The sequence below is a fragment of the Myotis davidii genome, unplaced genomic scaffold (assembly GCF_000327345.1).
Source record: "Myotis davidii unplaced genomic scaffold, ASM32734v1 scaffold89, whole genome shotgun sequence".
NCBI lineage: Eukaryota > Metazoa > Chordata > Mammalia > Chiroptera > Vespertilionidae > Myotis > Myotis davidii.
The window spans coordinates 5,146,004-5,163,975 of NW_006300372.1; the positions used below are offsets into that span (position 1 = coordinate 5,146,004).

Sequence of the window (17,972 nt, forward strand, 5' to 3'; positions counted from 1 at the left end):
AAAGAGGAGCCACTCAAATTGCCATTTTATCAGCATATTCTGGGAACCAAACCGAGAGTGAGCGTTCCCATCTTGATACTGTTCATATGCTCTCTCTTCACGCCGGGGCCTGGGAAACACAAGCCTATTTATTTTAATAAAACTGCTTTATGACTTGTTTGCCCCCGAAATTCCCTTTGTTCTTCGGGGAAGGCTGCTGACAGGCGGGGAGGCTTTGCGTTAGCCCCAGTGCCGGGACTGTAATTAACTGCCAAGGAGGGGAGACAGGGAGGCAGCCTGCAGAGGGGAGGATAAGGCAGTGCCTTTATTCAGGAGGCCGGCTTCCCGTCTCTTGTCAGAGAGCAAGGGGAGATTATGCTGACCTTCTCGACTTAGACCCCAGTGCCAGGTCCTGGGTAAACAGGCAGCTCTGTCCAGGCTCAGGTTACCCCTTTTAAAAGACTTGAATGTGTAGGAAATTGGCAGCGGCGGGGCCCTCAGGGCCTCTGCCTCTCTGAAATCTCCTGAGTTTGTTCTCTGTGAGTCAGTGGCTGTCTACGGTTACCAGTCTCCAGGCCCATGCACCTCCTCCTATGAATGTTGCTCGTCATCCTGTCCTGATTACAATGAAAGGAGTCTGCTCTCTTGAAATGTGACGTTGCCCCCGGGAAAGTTAAAGCCAGTGGAATGTTCACAGGCTGTCAGAAGAGGAGTGTTTGTCAACATGAAGGCGGAGAACCGCCTGCGTGGGGATTATCTGCACTGTTTGTTAGAATTGGAAATCGTGGTCCTCCCTCCACCTATTTCATCAGAATCCTTCCAATGTGGGCCCCGGGACTTCAATTTTTAATAAGTTCCCCCAGGTTATTCTAAGGCACAGTGATGCTTGGGAGACACAGAGATGGAGAAGTTGATTCAGTCATGTAAATTACAGAAGGAGACACTGAGACACTTAAACTTGTCCCTGAAGAGAGATAAAGGAAATGCCTTGGTCTTCTGACTTGCAAACCATTTTTTTTTTTAAAGAAAACAACAACATCATGTTCTTTGTCCCTTCATGGGAACTAAAATATTTCCTTCACAAATTTTACATTGGAGTTTGTTTATCCCAGGTTAAGGTTTTGCCGAGACAGGAGGCAAAGGGCTTTGGGTGACCTAATATTTATTATGGCTGGCACCAGGAGAAATAGATTTGGAGGAAAATAATAATTAACATTTCATAGTAATGTCAAGGAAGAGGAGAGATAAAACAGAGTGAGGGTGTTTGTTGGTTTGTGATCTACAGTTTGATCAGGAACAGTTTCTGCCAAGCAAAGAATTATCTAGAGAAGGCATGGTGGTGCGGACACGGTTGCGCCCAGTTCGCAGGAAGCGGACCTGCCTCAATCCATGTTGAAAATTTCAAAATGCTCTCCTACCCATGACCCTGTGATATCCACACAGCTCTGGTGAGGTGAGTGTTAGCAAATCCATTTATGAGATGCAGAGAATTAAAGAGACATTCCTAAGTCCAGTTAGTGATCGATTCAGTGTAGACCATATTAGAGAGAATATTACTATTACCATTTTTTGAGAGTGTACTATGTGCCTGGCAGCTCTCTGAGACATGAACTTTCCCATTTAATCCTCATAATCACTTTATGTACTTGTCTAACTTAAACCCCATCACAGCTCAAATCACCCTTCATTCATTCCTCAACTCATTAAAAAACAGATGTTGAGCTTTTCCGTTCTGGACATTTATTTGGGCTCTAGGGATACAGAGGTAAATTAAGTCTCTGATTTCATAGAGATCGCACTTGACTCAGGAAAGATAAGCATGAAACAAGAACATAAATAAATATATAATTTTGTATGAAACAAGTCAGGAATAGCCAGGCTATGGGGGAGTAACTGGGCATTTATTTAAACAATAACTTTCTGTGAAATGAATCAAGAATAGCCAGACTCTGGGGAGTAACTGGGCATGTTCTATGTTGGAGACTGTGGTCAGATGCAGCTGACACCTGAGGGTGGTGAGGATGGAGCCTGGAGCTGTCTGGGGGAGGAACAAGAACAAAGGCCCTCAATGTGATGGTATCTCTCCTGATTCTTCCAAGAGGCTGGAGCAGAGGGATCAAGGGGAGGGATATGGAAACTGAGTCAGAGGGAGCGACAGGAAATACCCTGTGGTTGGTAGGAAACACTTTGATTCTGAGAGGCAGAGGCAGCCATTGAAGGGTTCTGAGTGACAAGGTGTGGTACATTTTAGAAAGATTGCTCTAAATCCCACAGGGGGAATACCCTATAGAGGGCAAGCGGGGGGACTTGCCCAAGTCAACAACTATTAAGTGTCGAGGGGAGGTAGGGGTGCTTGGGGTCATTGTCTCCGTGTTTATTATCTGCTTTCCTGAACCAGGCAGAGATCGGTCTCATGACCATGTTACTGTCACCTTCTGTGTATCCCTTGCTCAATTCCCTCCTGTCACACACAAGAAACCCTCCATGTGTACAGAAAGGCAACTGGCAGAAAGGAGCCCACGGAGGGGGGCCAGTAGGCAAGAGCTGGGCCAGAGCCTCACTCACCTTGGACTTCTCTTGGTGCAGCTCTATCTGGATGTCTGTGAGCTTGGTCCTGAGGTCTTCATTGGCAGCTTGAAGGGCGACGATGAGCGCCTCGGGCTTCTCGCCCTTATTTCGCCCTTTCTTGGACATTGTTCCTTTCTAAATGGAGTCTGTTGGTTTTTAAGTCCTTTCACACGGGTGCTGCCATGTTCCCGTTTCTTATCCCGGAGTGCGGTGTTTCAGCATCTACTGCGTGGTGGTCCTTGGTAAGGTCTCCTTAGCCACTGCCCTGGAAGCCCTGGGAAGAGACAGCCGTTACTGCTGTGGCAGAGACCTGGGCGGGTGCCTGACAGTCACTCTCAGCCTGAGCTGCCTCTAGGAGTCTCCTCGGGAGGGTTCTTGTCTCCACTACCTCCTGTTCACGCCGCACATGAATTTCCAGCGATCTTTCCAAAGGGCCAATCTGATCACGTCAGTGCTCTGCTTAAAATCCTTCAAAGACCCGTGAATGTATCTTTCACGTCTCAGAGTGCTCTTTATGTCTAACCCTACCCATTCTCCTCGCCTTTCTGCCTCCGTTTCGCTCACTTATATTCTAACCATAAGGAATGTCTTTTAATTTGCTGATTCTTGCTCCCTTCCCATAGGACTTTTCCTATTCTATTTTCTCTTCTCCAGCCTCTGCCCAGCCTCCTCACATGGTCCTCCCTTATGTCCTCCTCCTCACACCCTGCCACACACACAGTGTAGTTTGAGTGGCGTTTAGGACTCTTTCAGGTCTCAGCTTCCACATCAGTTCCTCCTGGAAACACCCCCTAGGTTATTACGTGCCCTTCTTGTTTAATTGTGGTCACCACCATAAAACTGTAAACTTGGTGAGGACAGAAATGTGTTGCTCTTACTTACTACTTGCTTCTCAGTATCCATCATAAGTCCTGGTACATACCAGGTATTTAATTAGTATTTGTAAAAGGAAGTCACCTATGTGAAGACCTCATGATCACTCCATAAAGAGCCCCAACTTTAAGACATTTCTATAAAGACCTAAAATTATACAATAAATCAATAAACTGTGAGAAGTGAGGATTAATTATACTGGGTTAATTGGGTCACTCACATTCATTCAGTCAATATTGTTAGAGTTCCTTCTATATGCTATGCTAGGCACAACATGTTGAAATTGAAAACAAGAGTTTCAAGGCAAAAAAACAACAACTCAACAAAACCTCTATATTATCTATTTATCTATCCATCTATATCATCATCATCATCATCATCATCATCATCATCATCATCATTATCTATTTGACAACTGCCTTTAAAATATAAACAGTTGTCTCAGGGTATATAAGATTTATTCTTGGAATGGAATAAGGAAGGCTCCCTGAAAAAGGCTGCACTGGCCTGGAACTGGAGGAGCGAGTAGGATGTTAACAGATGGAGAAACAGGTGAAGCATCCTGGATGAAAGAAATGGCAGGTGCTGAGCTACAGCAAATAGAAAGCTCAGTAACTATTTTGTGGTTAAAATGGGGGCTTAATTCATTACAACCTAAGATATGATTTGTGGGTACTAATGTTGAAAACATTGCCTGGAAATTTCCAATTGTGGGAGACCTGGGATGCCAACCTTAGAATTTTGGAATCATTTTTTTTTTCAATAAGCAATGGGACTCTGTTGAAGTTCTGGGCAGGTGGATGGCATAACAGAGCAGTGCTTTGGTGTGGTTATTCTAGTGGCAGAGTGGGCAGAGAATGGAGGGAAGGGAGCCTGCCTATTGAACTTGCTAAGGTGGAGGATAATGAAGGCTTAATCAGAACAGCAGCAAAAGGAGAGAAATAAAGAGGGATGGTCTTGCTTTACAAATTCTTAAATGTTTCACAGGAACAAAGCAGGTTAGAAAAATATCAATACTAACCTATCAAAGTCAATGGAGCCCTAGCCGGCTTGGCTCAGTGGATAGAGCGTCAGCCTGCAGACTGAAGGGTCCCAGGTTCCATTCTGGCCAAGAGCACATGCCTGGGTTGCAGGCTCGATCCCCAGTAGGGAGCGTGCAGGAGGCAGTCGATCAATGATTCTCTCTCATCATTGATGTTTCTCTCTCTTCCTTCTCCCTTCCTATCTGAAATCAATAAAGAAATATATTTTTTTTAAAAATTCAATGGAAAAAACATGACAAGATAAAGGGGGAAAGTTCCCCATGCAGCCTTACAGAAAATTGAGTATTGCGCACATAATGGAAAAAACATGACAAGATACAAGAGAAAGTTCCCCGTGCAGCCTTACAGAAAATTGAGTATTGCGCACATAGATGTGCTTCAGCCCAGGACTAAGGGGAATTCCTACTGATCGCACATATGTTCCGGCAGCTGCTTCTCTCTCAGGACCCCTGGTATTCAGCCTTGAGGACCATGCTGGGATCCTGGGCTTTCTGCCACCCACCCCGTGTGCACTGGGGCCTTGCCTTGTGGATGTGTCCCCGGAGAAAGGGGAGAGGGAAGAGTTAAGGGATAGGGAGAATACGCCTGTCGCCAGTAGTCATGGAACTGTCCACCAATATCCCCCCCTAAATTAGGTGCTGGAGTTGTCCTTTGTGCTTGTTTTGCAAGTGTTGCCAAATCATTAAAGTGCATGCCTGGGATACTTCTAAGAGGCATCATTCTTTGCTTTTAGAATTAAAATGAATTCAACAAACATTATTGAAATTGTGTATGACAAACTCCTCTAGACACAAAAATAAATAAGACAGCACTTAACTTCAAGCAGGTATCGAGTGAGAAAACCCACATGTCCATGTTTAACAGGTTTCTCTTTCTCTAGTTGGTCTCTAGATGCTATTGGTCCCCAAAGCTTCCTCAAAGTTATCTCCACTGTCCCCTATAAAGTCATGACTCTCAGTTTTATATCCATAGTCCTGACCATTCCCCAAACCCCAGACTCGCATATTCAACTGCTTACTTACCAAATCTACTTGAATATCTGACTGCATTACAAACCTAACCTAACTAATACAGATGTCTTTATTATCATTCAGAACCTTATCTTCTCCAGGTTTTCCAGTATCAACAAATGGCACCACCCCAGGCCCAGGCATTCCCGATTTAAGTTTAGAAATCATCATTTCTTCTATTCTCCCTCATTTATTCAGGCCACCAGGAAGTCCAGTTTATTTTCCCTATAAAATATGATTTACTTTGGTCAACTTCTCTCAAACCCCACACAGGGAAAAACATAGGTCACTTCAGAGCCTTGTCGTTAGTGTTCCTGAATCAAAAGTGGTCTCTTCTGTTTGAGACAGAGGAGGGATGGAGGAGGACAGAGCTTGAGGAAAACTTGGAGTCACGAATGTGCCTATTTGGAGAAGGTTGTGAACTGGGAGAAGACAGGCAGAGGTTAGATTGCACAGGTTCCTGTATGACCCATCATTAGACGTAATTGATGATAACGGAATTTTATTATGTAGACATGAAGAAACATCGCAGCATTTGAATATATGTGTAACAATAAAAGCTTATGGTGACTGAGTGCTACGAACCTGCCACTAGACTAAGCATACTACTTTCATTTGATGCTCACTAAAAAATGTGGAGAAATGATTGGCAGAAAGATTAAGTAAGTTGCCTAAGATGACTGAGTTGCTATGGGGTGAGGCCCAGATTCAAATCCAGGCAGCCTAAGAGAGGCTGGGACCCAAGCTAACATCCCCTGCCTCGTACTTGCATTTTAGAAGGGAACCCTGGAACGTGGTGGAAGTGAAGGGAGAGAGAGAGAGTAGGGAGGCAGGATATCAGTAATAGTCCAGGCCAGAAGTAATGCAGCCCTGAACCGGGCCATGGCCACGGGGATGACCCGGAGGTGGCAACTCTACCACATGGAGATTTTGATGGAATCATGTCCTACTTTTACACATTATTATTGGTTTTAACCAGTGTCCTCTCCCAGTCTAAATGAGTACCAGCTCTCTGGTATTTCTTGCAGCAAAAATGTACAAGACAATTTTACATTTTATTTACAATTCTTTTCAAAAAAATATAATAGTATGTACTGACTTCATGTATTTTTTGGTCTGTGAATTAGTGTTAAATTAGTCCCATAAGGGCTGAGGAAAAGAAATTGGTTTAAAAATGAAAACATGTTCCGGAGAGAAAAAAGCATCCCAGACAGTTACTGGTAGCATCAACTTATGGATATCTCAAAGTGAGCAGCTGTTTGTGAGTGTGGTCCTACACACCCGCGGGGGGGAGAGGGGAGCTTTCTAAAGTCTCTTCCCGTTTTGATGGGTGCTCAGCAATCTTCTGATTCTCATATGTAATGTCGCTACAATGCTCTGTCAGCTTGGGCTGCCTTTATTTTTTGTTTTTGGACAGCTTTCACTTAAATCTCAATGATGTTACACTTTCAAAGTACATAATTCAGTGATTTTTTTGGATATTCACAAGGTTGTACAACTATCACTGCAATCAATTGTATAACTTTCCATCACCTCAGAAAGAAAGCCTATACCTGTTAGCTGTCATTCCTTATTCCCCATCAAACCCTCCCAGTCCTAGGCTTCCAGCCTATAAAGAGAGAAAACATCCTGGAAAGAAGAGAACGAGCGCATTGGTCAATGCTGTAGCCGAGAGTGCACCGAGAAAGAGGAAGACTTGATGGAGAAGGTAACATGTGAGCTGAGCCTGGAGATGCGGCTGGGTTCTTACTTAGTGCAGGAACAATGCAAGACATGTGAGCTGAGCCTGGAGATGCTGCCCACCTGGCTGGGTTCTTACTTAGTGCAGGAACAATGCAAAGTGCACTGAACTTTAGGAAGACTGACTTATTGAACAACTCTAATGAACTCTTTCAGATATTTACTCTTCTTTTAGACAGGGAAACTGAAGATCAGAGAGGTTGGCTAACTTGAAAAAACTTACACAGCTATAACATAGTAGAGCTGCAACTCAAATACGTCAGCTCTGAGCTTCTTGACTATGATAACTCTCTCTTGAGGGAAGGACAGGATTCAGCTCTGGTTGGGGGTAGGGTAATGAGATGGCAAAGCATGAAAACGCCAGCTGGGGGCCTACACAATGGTGGGATGTGGTGGTTAAGAGACTGCAATCTGAAATCGGAAAGACTGGCGTGGAATTAAACTTCCTAGCTTTATATTCTTGAGAAATTAAAATCTCTAAGCTCGTGTTTTTTTACTATAAAATGTGGAAAGGAATATGTTTACCTCATTGTGCTCTCATGAGGAATACATAAGTCAAAGTGTGTCCAATGATTAGTAAATTATTATTATCAATATCATAGTTATTATTTTTCTATGCCCCTATTATTTACTAAAAGCCATCTTAGATTTTAAAGGAAGAAAAATATTTATTACCCATTAGTGTTAAAAAAAAAAAGACAGGCCAAGAAAAGCTCAGAGATCCCTGGAAAGGCTAAAGGAATTCATGCTTATGCTTTGGGAGAAATGGGATCAGCACTGACACAATCAGTATTCCTAGGGGTCTTGGCTTTGTAGCTGGTTCTGCCCTAAGCTATAAGCTGAATAAAGCCATTATTAACCTTAGTGTTTCCAATAACTTGTTGCCTCTGAGTTATGATTCGAAAAGCAGCTGTAATATAAAATAGGTGGAGTTCATAAGTATGAAGCTAAAGGCTACAAACACTTTTCCATAATTAATATTTGGATATGTCCACTCTACCAGAGCCTGTTCATTTAAGCCCTTCCCCACTTCATTTCCAAAGATGATGCTTTAGACTCAGAAGGTGTTATTGTTTAAACTGAATGAATTACACTTACTTTAGTCCTGGTGACCTGTGGACCATGTTATCACTTCTTAAATCCTTCTCTGTGCAGGAAAAGTGCCTCACTGTGCATTTATTAACTTGACAAAGCAATTTAATATAGAGGAGGGGGATGCTATGTAAGCCAGTCCAACCGTGGAGTTCTAGTTTTCCTATATAAAAATAATGTGGTGGTGTGGCTATGGAGTCTAAGGGCTTCGAACCTCTTACACAGAGGACTCTTCTAACGAATCTGTTAGAAGGAAATGAATCTGAAAGGCTGACATTCAGCATGGTAGTGATTATGCATCTTCAGGATTATATTTATCAGGCTTGTATGTCCTTTTATGTTTGTTTGTCTCTCTTCTGTTCTTCTGCTGAACACCCTCTGTATCAGTTAGTAATAACAGCAACCATTATAAATTATTTAAAGTCAACACTTTTGCCCTAACTGGTTTGGCTTAGGGGATAGAGCGTCGGCCTACGGACGGAAGGGTCCCAGGTTCGATTCCAGTCAAGGGCATGTGCCTTGGTTGTGGGCACATCCCCAGCAGGGGGCGTGCAGGAGGCAGCTGATCGATGTTTCTCTCTCATCGATGTTTCTAACTATCCCTCTCCCTTCCTCTCTGTAAAAAATCAATAAGATATATTTTAAAAAATCAAGTCAACACATTACATTTTTCATACGAAAGAATTGTATTACTCTTGCTGGATCTTTTTAGATCTCAGGATTAAAACTTCACATTATATCTCATACAGTCTGCAGTAAGAGAGAGCGCTCGGCACACATACAAGAAACATCTAACTTCTTTAAGGGGGGTTGTCAGGAAGGCTAGGAGATGTCTAAGTTGAGATCCAAAGCAGGTCGGATTCATCCAGAATCGATCTATTCTGGAAACCCTTGACTTTGATCACACAGTTTGTTGTTTAGCTTCCATTTCTCTTCCTCAACTTCCTAACTCTCTCCTATTCATCTTTTAGGGACCAGATCCAATGACATCTCATATAATTTTCCTTTATACCTCTTCACCATACCCTGATGATAAGTTATTTCCTCACTTGGTTTCCATTTTCAGTTTGAAGGCACTTTTTACAATATTCATTATTCATTTTTAAATGCATTAATTTATCAATTCACAAATATTTATGAAACATCTGGGGGGCAGAGGATGTCTGTGTGAAACAAGAGACAGGGTTCCTGTCCTTCCCAGAGAAAGAATCAGCAATTTCATATAGTGTGGTAATTGTACATATCATAGGCTATAAGAATCCTAAGGGTCTTCGTGGGTCAGGAAAGACACCTTAGGAACAGAATATATATATATATATCTCAAAGCTCTGTAAGATAAGGAGGAATCAGCCAGCAAAGGGTTGGAGGGGGACCAAAGAACCTTCTAGGTCAACAGAATATTGAGTATGAAAGTCTAGAAGCCAAAGAGAATATGAAGGATGCTCTGGAGAAAAATACAGACAAGAGCTTGTAAGGAAATGAAAAAGTGGTAAGAGATGAGCCAGCAGAGGCAGACAGGGAGCAGCTGGTAGAGACCAATATAAACTATATTAAAGGATATGAACTTCATCCCCATAGAAGTGTGTAGGGGAGGGGAGTGACTAGCTCACATCTTGGTTTTAGTAATAGTCCTGTGGCAACAGAGAATGGAATGGACTAAAGGGATAAAAGATGTAGAAAGAACAGTTAGGAGGCTGTGGCCATGTTCATTTATATTATAGTTATTCTTTAGGTGAATGAATCCCACTGAAGAGTAAAACCTTGTGTTGATTCCTCTTTGTACTCATAGTATCTATCACAATGACCACCATGAAATTCAATTTAATTAACATTGATCCCGATCCAAGGAAAATACTGAGATCGAGAAACATTTTTCACAATGCCTTCACAATATCCAGATCATTTTAATAAGGTTTATTGTGGAAGTTCTCTTTACTTTGAGGGAACCCTTGAATGACAGTTTTGATTTCAGGCAAAAGTTAAAGCTTGGTATGACAATTGAATAAACAATAAAATGAAATGAATTTTTATTTAAGCCATGTGTTGAGATTTCATAATCCCTGCTGCTATCCTTCATATTCCCAAGCTTAATTTCACTCCTTCACGCTGAGTTATCTTGCACTGTACTCTTTTAGCAAAATAAATCTCACAGCGCTACATATTCTTATTTGCATAGTCCTTTCTTTCTGGATTCAAATTCTTTTACAGCTGTTGTAGAATGAGGGTACCAGCTTCATTGGAAATGGGAGGAGGGGATCTCAGACACAGCAGGAAACAGTTATGTATTCAAGGTCAGACAGAGCAAGAAAAGCGAATCAGAGCCCTCGCCTCAAGTAGGCATTTGCTCTGCGTGTACAGTTATTGAAAGCAAACCAACAAATAAATGCCCAAAGCATTTGAAGGGGTCGTCTTAGATAATTATATTTATAAGTGACACCAAGCTTGTCTATTTTAGGTTAAGTGAAGCATGTATAACCTATTCTGTTGCATTTTCAAAGACCTTGAATTAAAAAAGGAAAACTTTTATAAAGGCACCTTTGCAGTGTCAAACATGAGCAGAAAATTCTATAAATAGGACATGCATAACACGTACCTGCTATTTTTAAAAAGGCAGAATAATTTCTGTATTAAGATTTACTCTGATCAATGTTATTTAAGTAAAAGTACATAAAGTTTGAATAAAACAACTTTTAGATACACCATATGGTTCTATTACAAAGAAATGCATTTAATTTTCCACATGCTACTAAAAAGAAACTGGCTATCAACATTTCCCTATGTTATAATATGGTGTGATGCAGTATAATAAATTATAGGACAATATAGATTATTCCATTTTTTAACATTTAGGATTCTGTTTTGAGTTTTGTCCCAGAGACCAATGTTTAACTATCCCGCCCCCCGCCCCTTCCCCAGTTGATGGGATCTTTGAAGCAAGACTAACTTCTGTTAGTCAACCTAATCCCAATGTGGACCATACACTATAGGAAAATCATTTCAAAAACTGGATCAGCTCTCTCTCCATAATTATGTGCAAGGCTTTATGTTATAGTTGAAGATGATGCAGCATATATCTACCAAACAAGGCTGCATATACTGTATATGTGCCAAAGGAGTGGGGAAACACACATATACATCAACAAGAGGAAGAGTAGCATGAGGGCAAGGACTGTGTCTCTCTAGCTCCTTGTTGAGTATCAGTGCCTAGTACAGTGCCAGGCACAAAACTGATTCTGAATAAACACATTACTTCACCAAAAGAGAGGGCCTTGTGTTTAGGGCCAGGACAATGAAAGATGAACAGGAGGAATCAAGGAAAGGCATGTAGGTAGGACACGTGGAAGGTAAGGGTGAGGAATAAATTGTAGATCACAAGCCCAGTGTGGGAAACCAGTGGATGTACAGAAAAATAAGGTCAGGATAAACTACGCATGTCTTGAGTGCCTCAATGCTGAATTTACATTTTATTTAAAAATTACTGGGAACACGATAAGCACTTTTAAGAGAAGAGGCAAAATACAATTTTAAAAATAAATATTAATCTTGAAGTTATGTGGAGGGTAGAATGAAACAGAAAGAACTAGAGGTTAGAGGTCCAGATAGGCATCCATTTCCAATGTTCATATGTAAATAGATGAAGTTTGGAATAGGATGTAGAGAAGAAGGGCTTTTTTTCTTTTCTAGGCTAAAGGAACTCTTATTCATCTCACCATCATCATTTTCTTCATCATCACTCAACATCATCTTGTACTGAGCACTTAACATGTGCTGAGCACTGCATAAGGCAACAATTTATGTCCATGCTTCCATTCAAAACTCTGAGATATATGCAGTTAGTATTCCCTATTTATACATGAGAGAACCAAGTTGATAGGAGGTCAATTCTTTTACTCGAAGACACAGAGCCAGGCAAATGGCAGAGTCAAATGTGTTTTAGTCTGAAGCTTCTTACGGACTTAAACCCCAACTCTGCTCTCCAGCTGGTCTGTGATGTGTGAAGAATCCACATAATGGGCTGATTGTTGGGAAATAGGAAAGAGAGAAGAAGAGTTTGAAAATAACACCCAACCTTTGTGCCCAGGACACTGGAAGGATGTGGGTACCATCAAAAAACTCACTTAGATGAAAGGAGTCTTATGTGTGCTTAGAAATAACAAGAGCTAACGTTTTCCGGGTGATTAACATAAGCCAGGAACTATGTTAAATTATATATACATTAGTTCAAGCAATTTGTTAAAAACTTTGATATGTGTAATATCCAATTTAACCCACATCATCATAAATATTACAGATAAGGAAAAAGAAGCCCTCAAAAGATATATGGGTTGTGTCTTACAGTAGGTACTCAAAAATAAAAATGTTTGTTGAGGTAAATGAATGGAGCCAAGTGAAATTTTCATTGGAAAGAATCAAGAATACCTTAACCCCACAAAATATTAATGCTGTTCTCCCACATTATAGGAGAAGGTTGACTTAATCATAATGTAATTTTATCCCATATTAAACTCTGTGCTGTATTCATAGTACCTACGTATTCAGAAATATAAGCAATATGCTTTCAAGTGTAAGCAATTTACATACGCAAAACACAATTTTTTCCTGTTTTTGTCTTGTTTTGTTTTTTATTATCTCTTGGCACAGAAACCAGGAATTATAATTTCTTATTTAAGGTTTTAAATATTTCGATAAATGGTTTTTTTTAGGAAGAGCAGTCTCAAAGGCTCTATTTTTTCCCCTCACAGGACCATAAAGGAGGATTCTGAGAGCTAGTCTTTCCTCTTTGCATAGTAAGCAATCTTTGATATTCCAAAGCTCTGGGGCCCTGGCCTGTAATATTCTAGATCATAATAGCATTTGTATAGATAATTATACTTCATCCACTTACTTACCTCACACTGTGACAGATGAATACTACCACTACTGCTAATCATCCTCATTATCATCATTGACCATTTACTCCTGCTGGCCACTGTGCTAAACTACTTCCAAGCATTATCTTTTTAATGCTGTGAGATGCATGTGGCAAGTCATCTAGCCCAGTCCGGAATGTATGATTTATGAGTCCCCTCTACAACTCTCCCCACTGGGAAAGACTGACATGTAAATAATGAGCTGCAGGCCTGAGGATGTAATGAGCACTGAAACAGAGAAGCAAACCAGGCAGGACTGGGGCACAGAGGAGGAGAGCCACTTCCCTGGGGGGACGGGGACTGCTGCCAACAGAAGGGACTGCTGAGCTGAGTCTTGAAAGATAAGAGAGGATTTGTCTTGTGGTTGAGGAAATAAGGTGTAGCTGAATAATTATTGTATAAGATTTGGTAGGAATTATGGGTGTACCCATACTATTGATTAAATGGAGTTGGGGATAGGATGGAGGAAGAGGAGAGAAGGAGGGGAGGAAGAAGAGAGGAGGAAGAGGAGGAGGAGGAGGAGAGAATTTAGAAAGGGCTCATTTTTATATCTGCTCTTAAGCTCATTTTGATTCTTACACTTTATGTAAAACATTAAATTTGGGAGAGAAGGGTTCCATATTCTGAACAGCACAGTGGAAAAAAACTGTTTAATAATAACTCTATTAAAATATTTCTATATGACAAACACAGTAGCTACCATTGCACATGGTATCTCATTTTCTCATTATATAAGAGAAGAAATCAAAACATTGAGAATTGCCCAGTGTTTATGAGCCATTCTTTGATTCAAATGTTTCTTGAGAGCCTATGATGTGCCTGCCAAAATTTAAATTGGGTCAGCCTGATTTACAAACATTTGTCTTTTTTTGTTTGGTTTTTAAATATATTTTATTGATTTTTTACAGAGAGGAAGGGAGAGGGATAGAGAATTAGGAACATCGATGAAAGAGAAACATCGATCAGCTGCCTCCTGCACATCTCTACTGGGGATGTGCCCGCAACCAAGGTACATGCCCTTGATCGGAATCAAACCTGGGACCCTTCAGTCTGCAGGCCGACTCTCTATCCACTGAGCCAAACCGGTCAGGGCACAAACATTTGTTTTAACCATTACAGTATTTGTTTCTCTAGTCAATATATATATATTGCATATTTATTATTATCTTGAAAACTCTCAAATGGCTAAAAACAAATCCTGTTGTATAGAAATCAGAATGTAAGGTAATGAAACACATTTCTTGTCCAGAGCATGACAAAGATTTAGCACAAGGCAGTGTATCATTACTGAAGCAATGCACTGAGTGCTGAGAGTTAATCACTTGCTCTGATAAATCCCATTTTTCAGGGCACTTATGATCTAGCAGTTAACATTTTTCCTGTATGATATAGGGTAAGACAAGGGAGTACTTTACTCTTGCAAAACAGTATGCACAAAATAGCTATTAAGTCTTAAATGATCACACGAGACAGATAATTAAATAAGATGGGATTTGAAGCCTAAATTTAGGGCTGTGCTTGAAACACTTCTTATAGTGCTGACCTGGTTGTTTCATACAGAGTCTGACAAAATACTAGTCATTAATATTTCCCTTGATTTCTTTTGAGATGGGGTAATAGAGACCTAATGGACACAGATGATTGTTGACCTTGGGCCCAGAGCTGGTAAGCAATGCAGCAAGGACTTAATACAAGCTGTATGACTGTAGAGACCATTATCTTCACTCCGTCACTATACACCTTCCTTGGGATGGTGGTGAAAATTACATGGAATAATAAAGGTTTTAGCAGGGTATGTATCAAATAAGTGCTCTTTTAAAATCAGATTCTTGGACAAAGAGGTATTGAACACTCGATTGCTGCCACTGTTCTTGGCATTAAATAAAATAAAACATATATCTCTGCTCGTGGCACTAATCTGTTAGTTGGAAGAGACACAATGAGCATGAAGAACAGCAAACAAGTAAATAAGTACTATGCTGCATGATCACAAAGTGCTCTGGGAAAATCGTAATAGAGCACAGAGGTGACAGGAAGTGTCCAGATGGGATTGCAAGTTGAGATAAGGAAAAGCCTAACCAAGTGATGTGACTTGGCTCAAGCCCGGAAGGGAGTGCACCATGCAAATGCCGGAAGGAAACATTCCAGGAGCGCAGGGCAAGTACAAGGGCTCTACAGTGAGCACAGACGTGAGTTCCAGGAACTGCCCGGAAGCCAGAAGCCCAGGGCTGGAGGGAAGGAGCAGCTAGGAGAGCAGCCAAGTTGAGGGCAGACATTAATGGAGGAGCAGCATGTGCCGACCACACTGTGCTTTTCAGGCCATTATACGTCAACGTGGGCTTTTACTCAGAGTGAAGTCCCCCTGGAAGTTTTGATAGGAGGTGCCCTGATCTGAGGCTTCAACATTTCCCTGCAGTGGGGACAGAAGAAGAATTTGCATAAGAGTGGAAGTAAGGAGACTAGTTTGGAGGCCACTGCAAAACTCCAGCTTGGAGTTGGTGCTGGCTTAGGCCAGGGTGGGAGCTGTGGAGGTGGTAAGAGGAACCACATATAGGTTGCTATTAATCTTTTCAAATTGGTCTTTGGCCAAAATTACAACCAGTCAATTGTTGAGCTAAGTTGTGCTATATACTGTGTATCCCTGGTAGTATTAAGCTCCCACTTTAAGGAAGGCATTATGCCAGGCACTGCCAATGGAAGAGATGAGAATGACTACTCCTGCCCCCTTGAGAGTTTAACTCTAGTAAGAGGTTAATACTTCATAACTATACATGGAGGCAGAATGTAGTCATATGCATTCATCCAGTGAATATTTTTGGGGTGCAGTTTTAGGTTCTGGAGCTAGAGCTGTGGATACACAAGACAAAAATTCCTGCTCTCCTGGAGTTTATATTTGAGTAGTCAGAGGAAAGATAGCCAGATAAATATAAAAATGATATAGCATCTTAAAAGGTAATAATGAGTGACTTCATAAAGATCAAACCCATGCCTGCACAACTCTGTAGTGTTGAAAAACTAGGAACAATGTGAGATCCGCATAAAACAAAATGGTGTAATAAAGTGGCATGTCCCGTCTACAAATTAGTATGCAATAGTTAAAAATACATAAGTAGATCTGATGAACCAATGAGACTAGTTACACATCAAGACATATTAGTCAAAAGAGCAAGATGATGAAATGATGTGCAAAGTATAATGTCTCACACACATAGCCAATTCTATGTGTACATACATGTCCATAAGGCCATAATATATTTTGGAAAGATATATTGAGTGGCAGGTTCCACCTCATTCAGGGATCAAAAAGGCTGCCTAGACATTTCACATCATTTGCTCCAAACCCTCTGGGGAATGTTAGCTCCAGCACCTCCCGTCTCAACCACGGACCAGGCTGCAGGTCATTCTCTACAGCAGTGCGGCTCTGTCATCCTGTATCGTAAGCCTCGCCTTGAGGACAGCTCCGACAATGACATACTGTGCTCTGTCTCTGGGAAAGCTGAAACCCTTGGAGTGGACAGGATTGGTCCTGGGTTAAAACAAGATTTCTTCAGTTTCTCTCCCGTCTCCCAGAGCCTTCTTAGGAGTTTGGGGTGACAGGAGCCCCATTCTGGTCTCCTTTATCCTCCTCCTTTGTCATCATCTTCTTGCCCAGGGCCTCACTCCATTCAGCCTTCTCAAGTTCGGTGTGATACATTCTCCTGCCAATATGCTCGCAGATAAGGTTTGCGTTTACAAACTCGACCAGCCCCCTGACACCCGAACTTGATTTCAAAAAGAGGTGTAGGGCCCTAGCGGGGTTGGTTCAGTGACTAGAGTGTTGGCCCATGGACTGAAGGTCCTGGGTTGGATTCTGGTCAAGGGCACATACCTCGGTGGTAGGCTTGATTCCTGGCCCTGGTTGGGGTGCGTGCGGGAGGCAACTAATAGATGTGTGTCTCTCACATCGATGTTTCTCTCTGTCTGTCCCTCTCCCTTCCACTCTCTCTAAAAATCAATGGAAAAATAGCCTCAGGTGAGGATTAACAACAACAAAAATAAATAAATAAAAAGGGTTTAGGAGCCACAAGCATTGCCTGAGACTGTATATGAGGAACTCACTGTTACCCATAAGCCACTATACATAAATTCAGTTGTTAGAATGATTAATATGAACTCTCCCACATTCTCCACTGTATGCAGATGAAATGTTATTGTTATTATGGACCTTCTCACCTCCTCCACGGTATACAGATTGGGAAATGCTATTAATATTAATCTCTCTCCTTCTGTCACTGGGAAGGCATTTGCATGAGCTGTGCTAGGCTTAGAAGGCCAAGGATTATTAATCTTCTCTACTCCTAGTATCATCTAACATTCTTACTCCTTATTTTACTAGGTGTACCAGTTAATAATGCGGGTTTTTTCAATAGATGGAGTTACATATATGTTGATATATATGTGATTTGATATGTATGCTATTTTTTTGTATTGGCAGCAAGCTTCAAAACTTCATATATCAAATTTTCTGAAGGTGTTAACATCATAGATATTTTTATGCTTAAAAATGTTGAATTTTGTGCCAAAAAAAGAGCATTTGCAGGAAGTTTTAATTCACTACTTTATTGTGAAGAAAAGTGCTGCTGAAAGTTAACATATACTTTGGGAAGCTTATGAACAGACTCCATTTCAAGGTATTTATGAATGCTGGTTTAAACACTTTAAAAGTGATGATTTCGATGTGAAAGACAAAGAATGTCCAAGTCACATAAAAAAGTCTG

General features: G+C 41.2%; 1 protein-coding gene across 1 annotated transcript in view; it reads right to left on the reverse strand.

The window, feature by feature from the left end:
- Nucleotides 1–17,972, reverse strand: part of JAKMIP2 (janus kinase and microtubule interacting protein 2) — a 129,700-nt gene that overhangs the window by 54,992 nt on the left and 56,736 nt on the right. Inside the window, exon 2 of the mRNA XM_015572604.1 lies at nucleotides 2,545–2,821. Within this exon, the coding sequence (XP_015428090.1) occupies nucleotides 2,545–2,673 (129 nt within the window). The 5' untranslated portion in view covers nucleotides 2,674–2,821. The remainder of the gene's footprint in view (nucleotides 1–2,544; nucleotides 2,822–17,972) is intronic.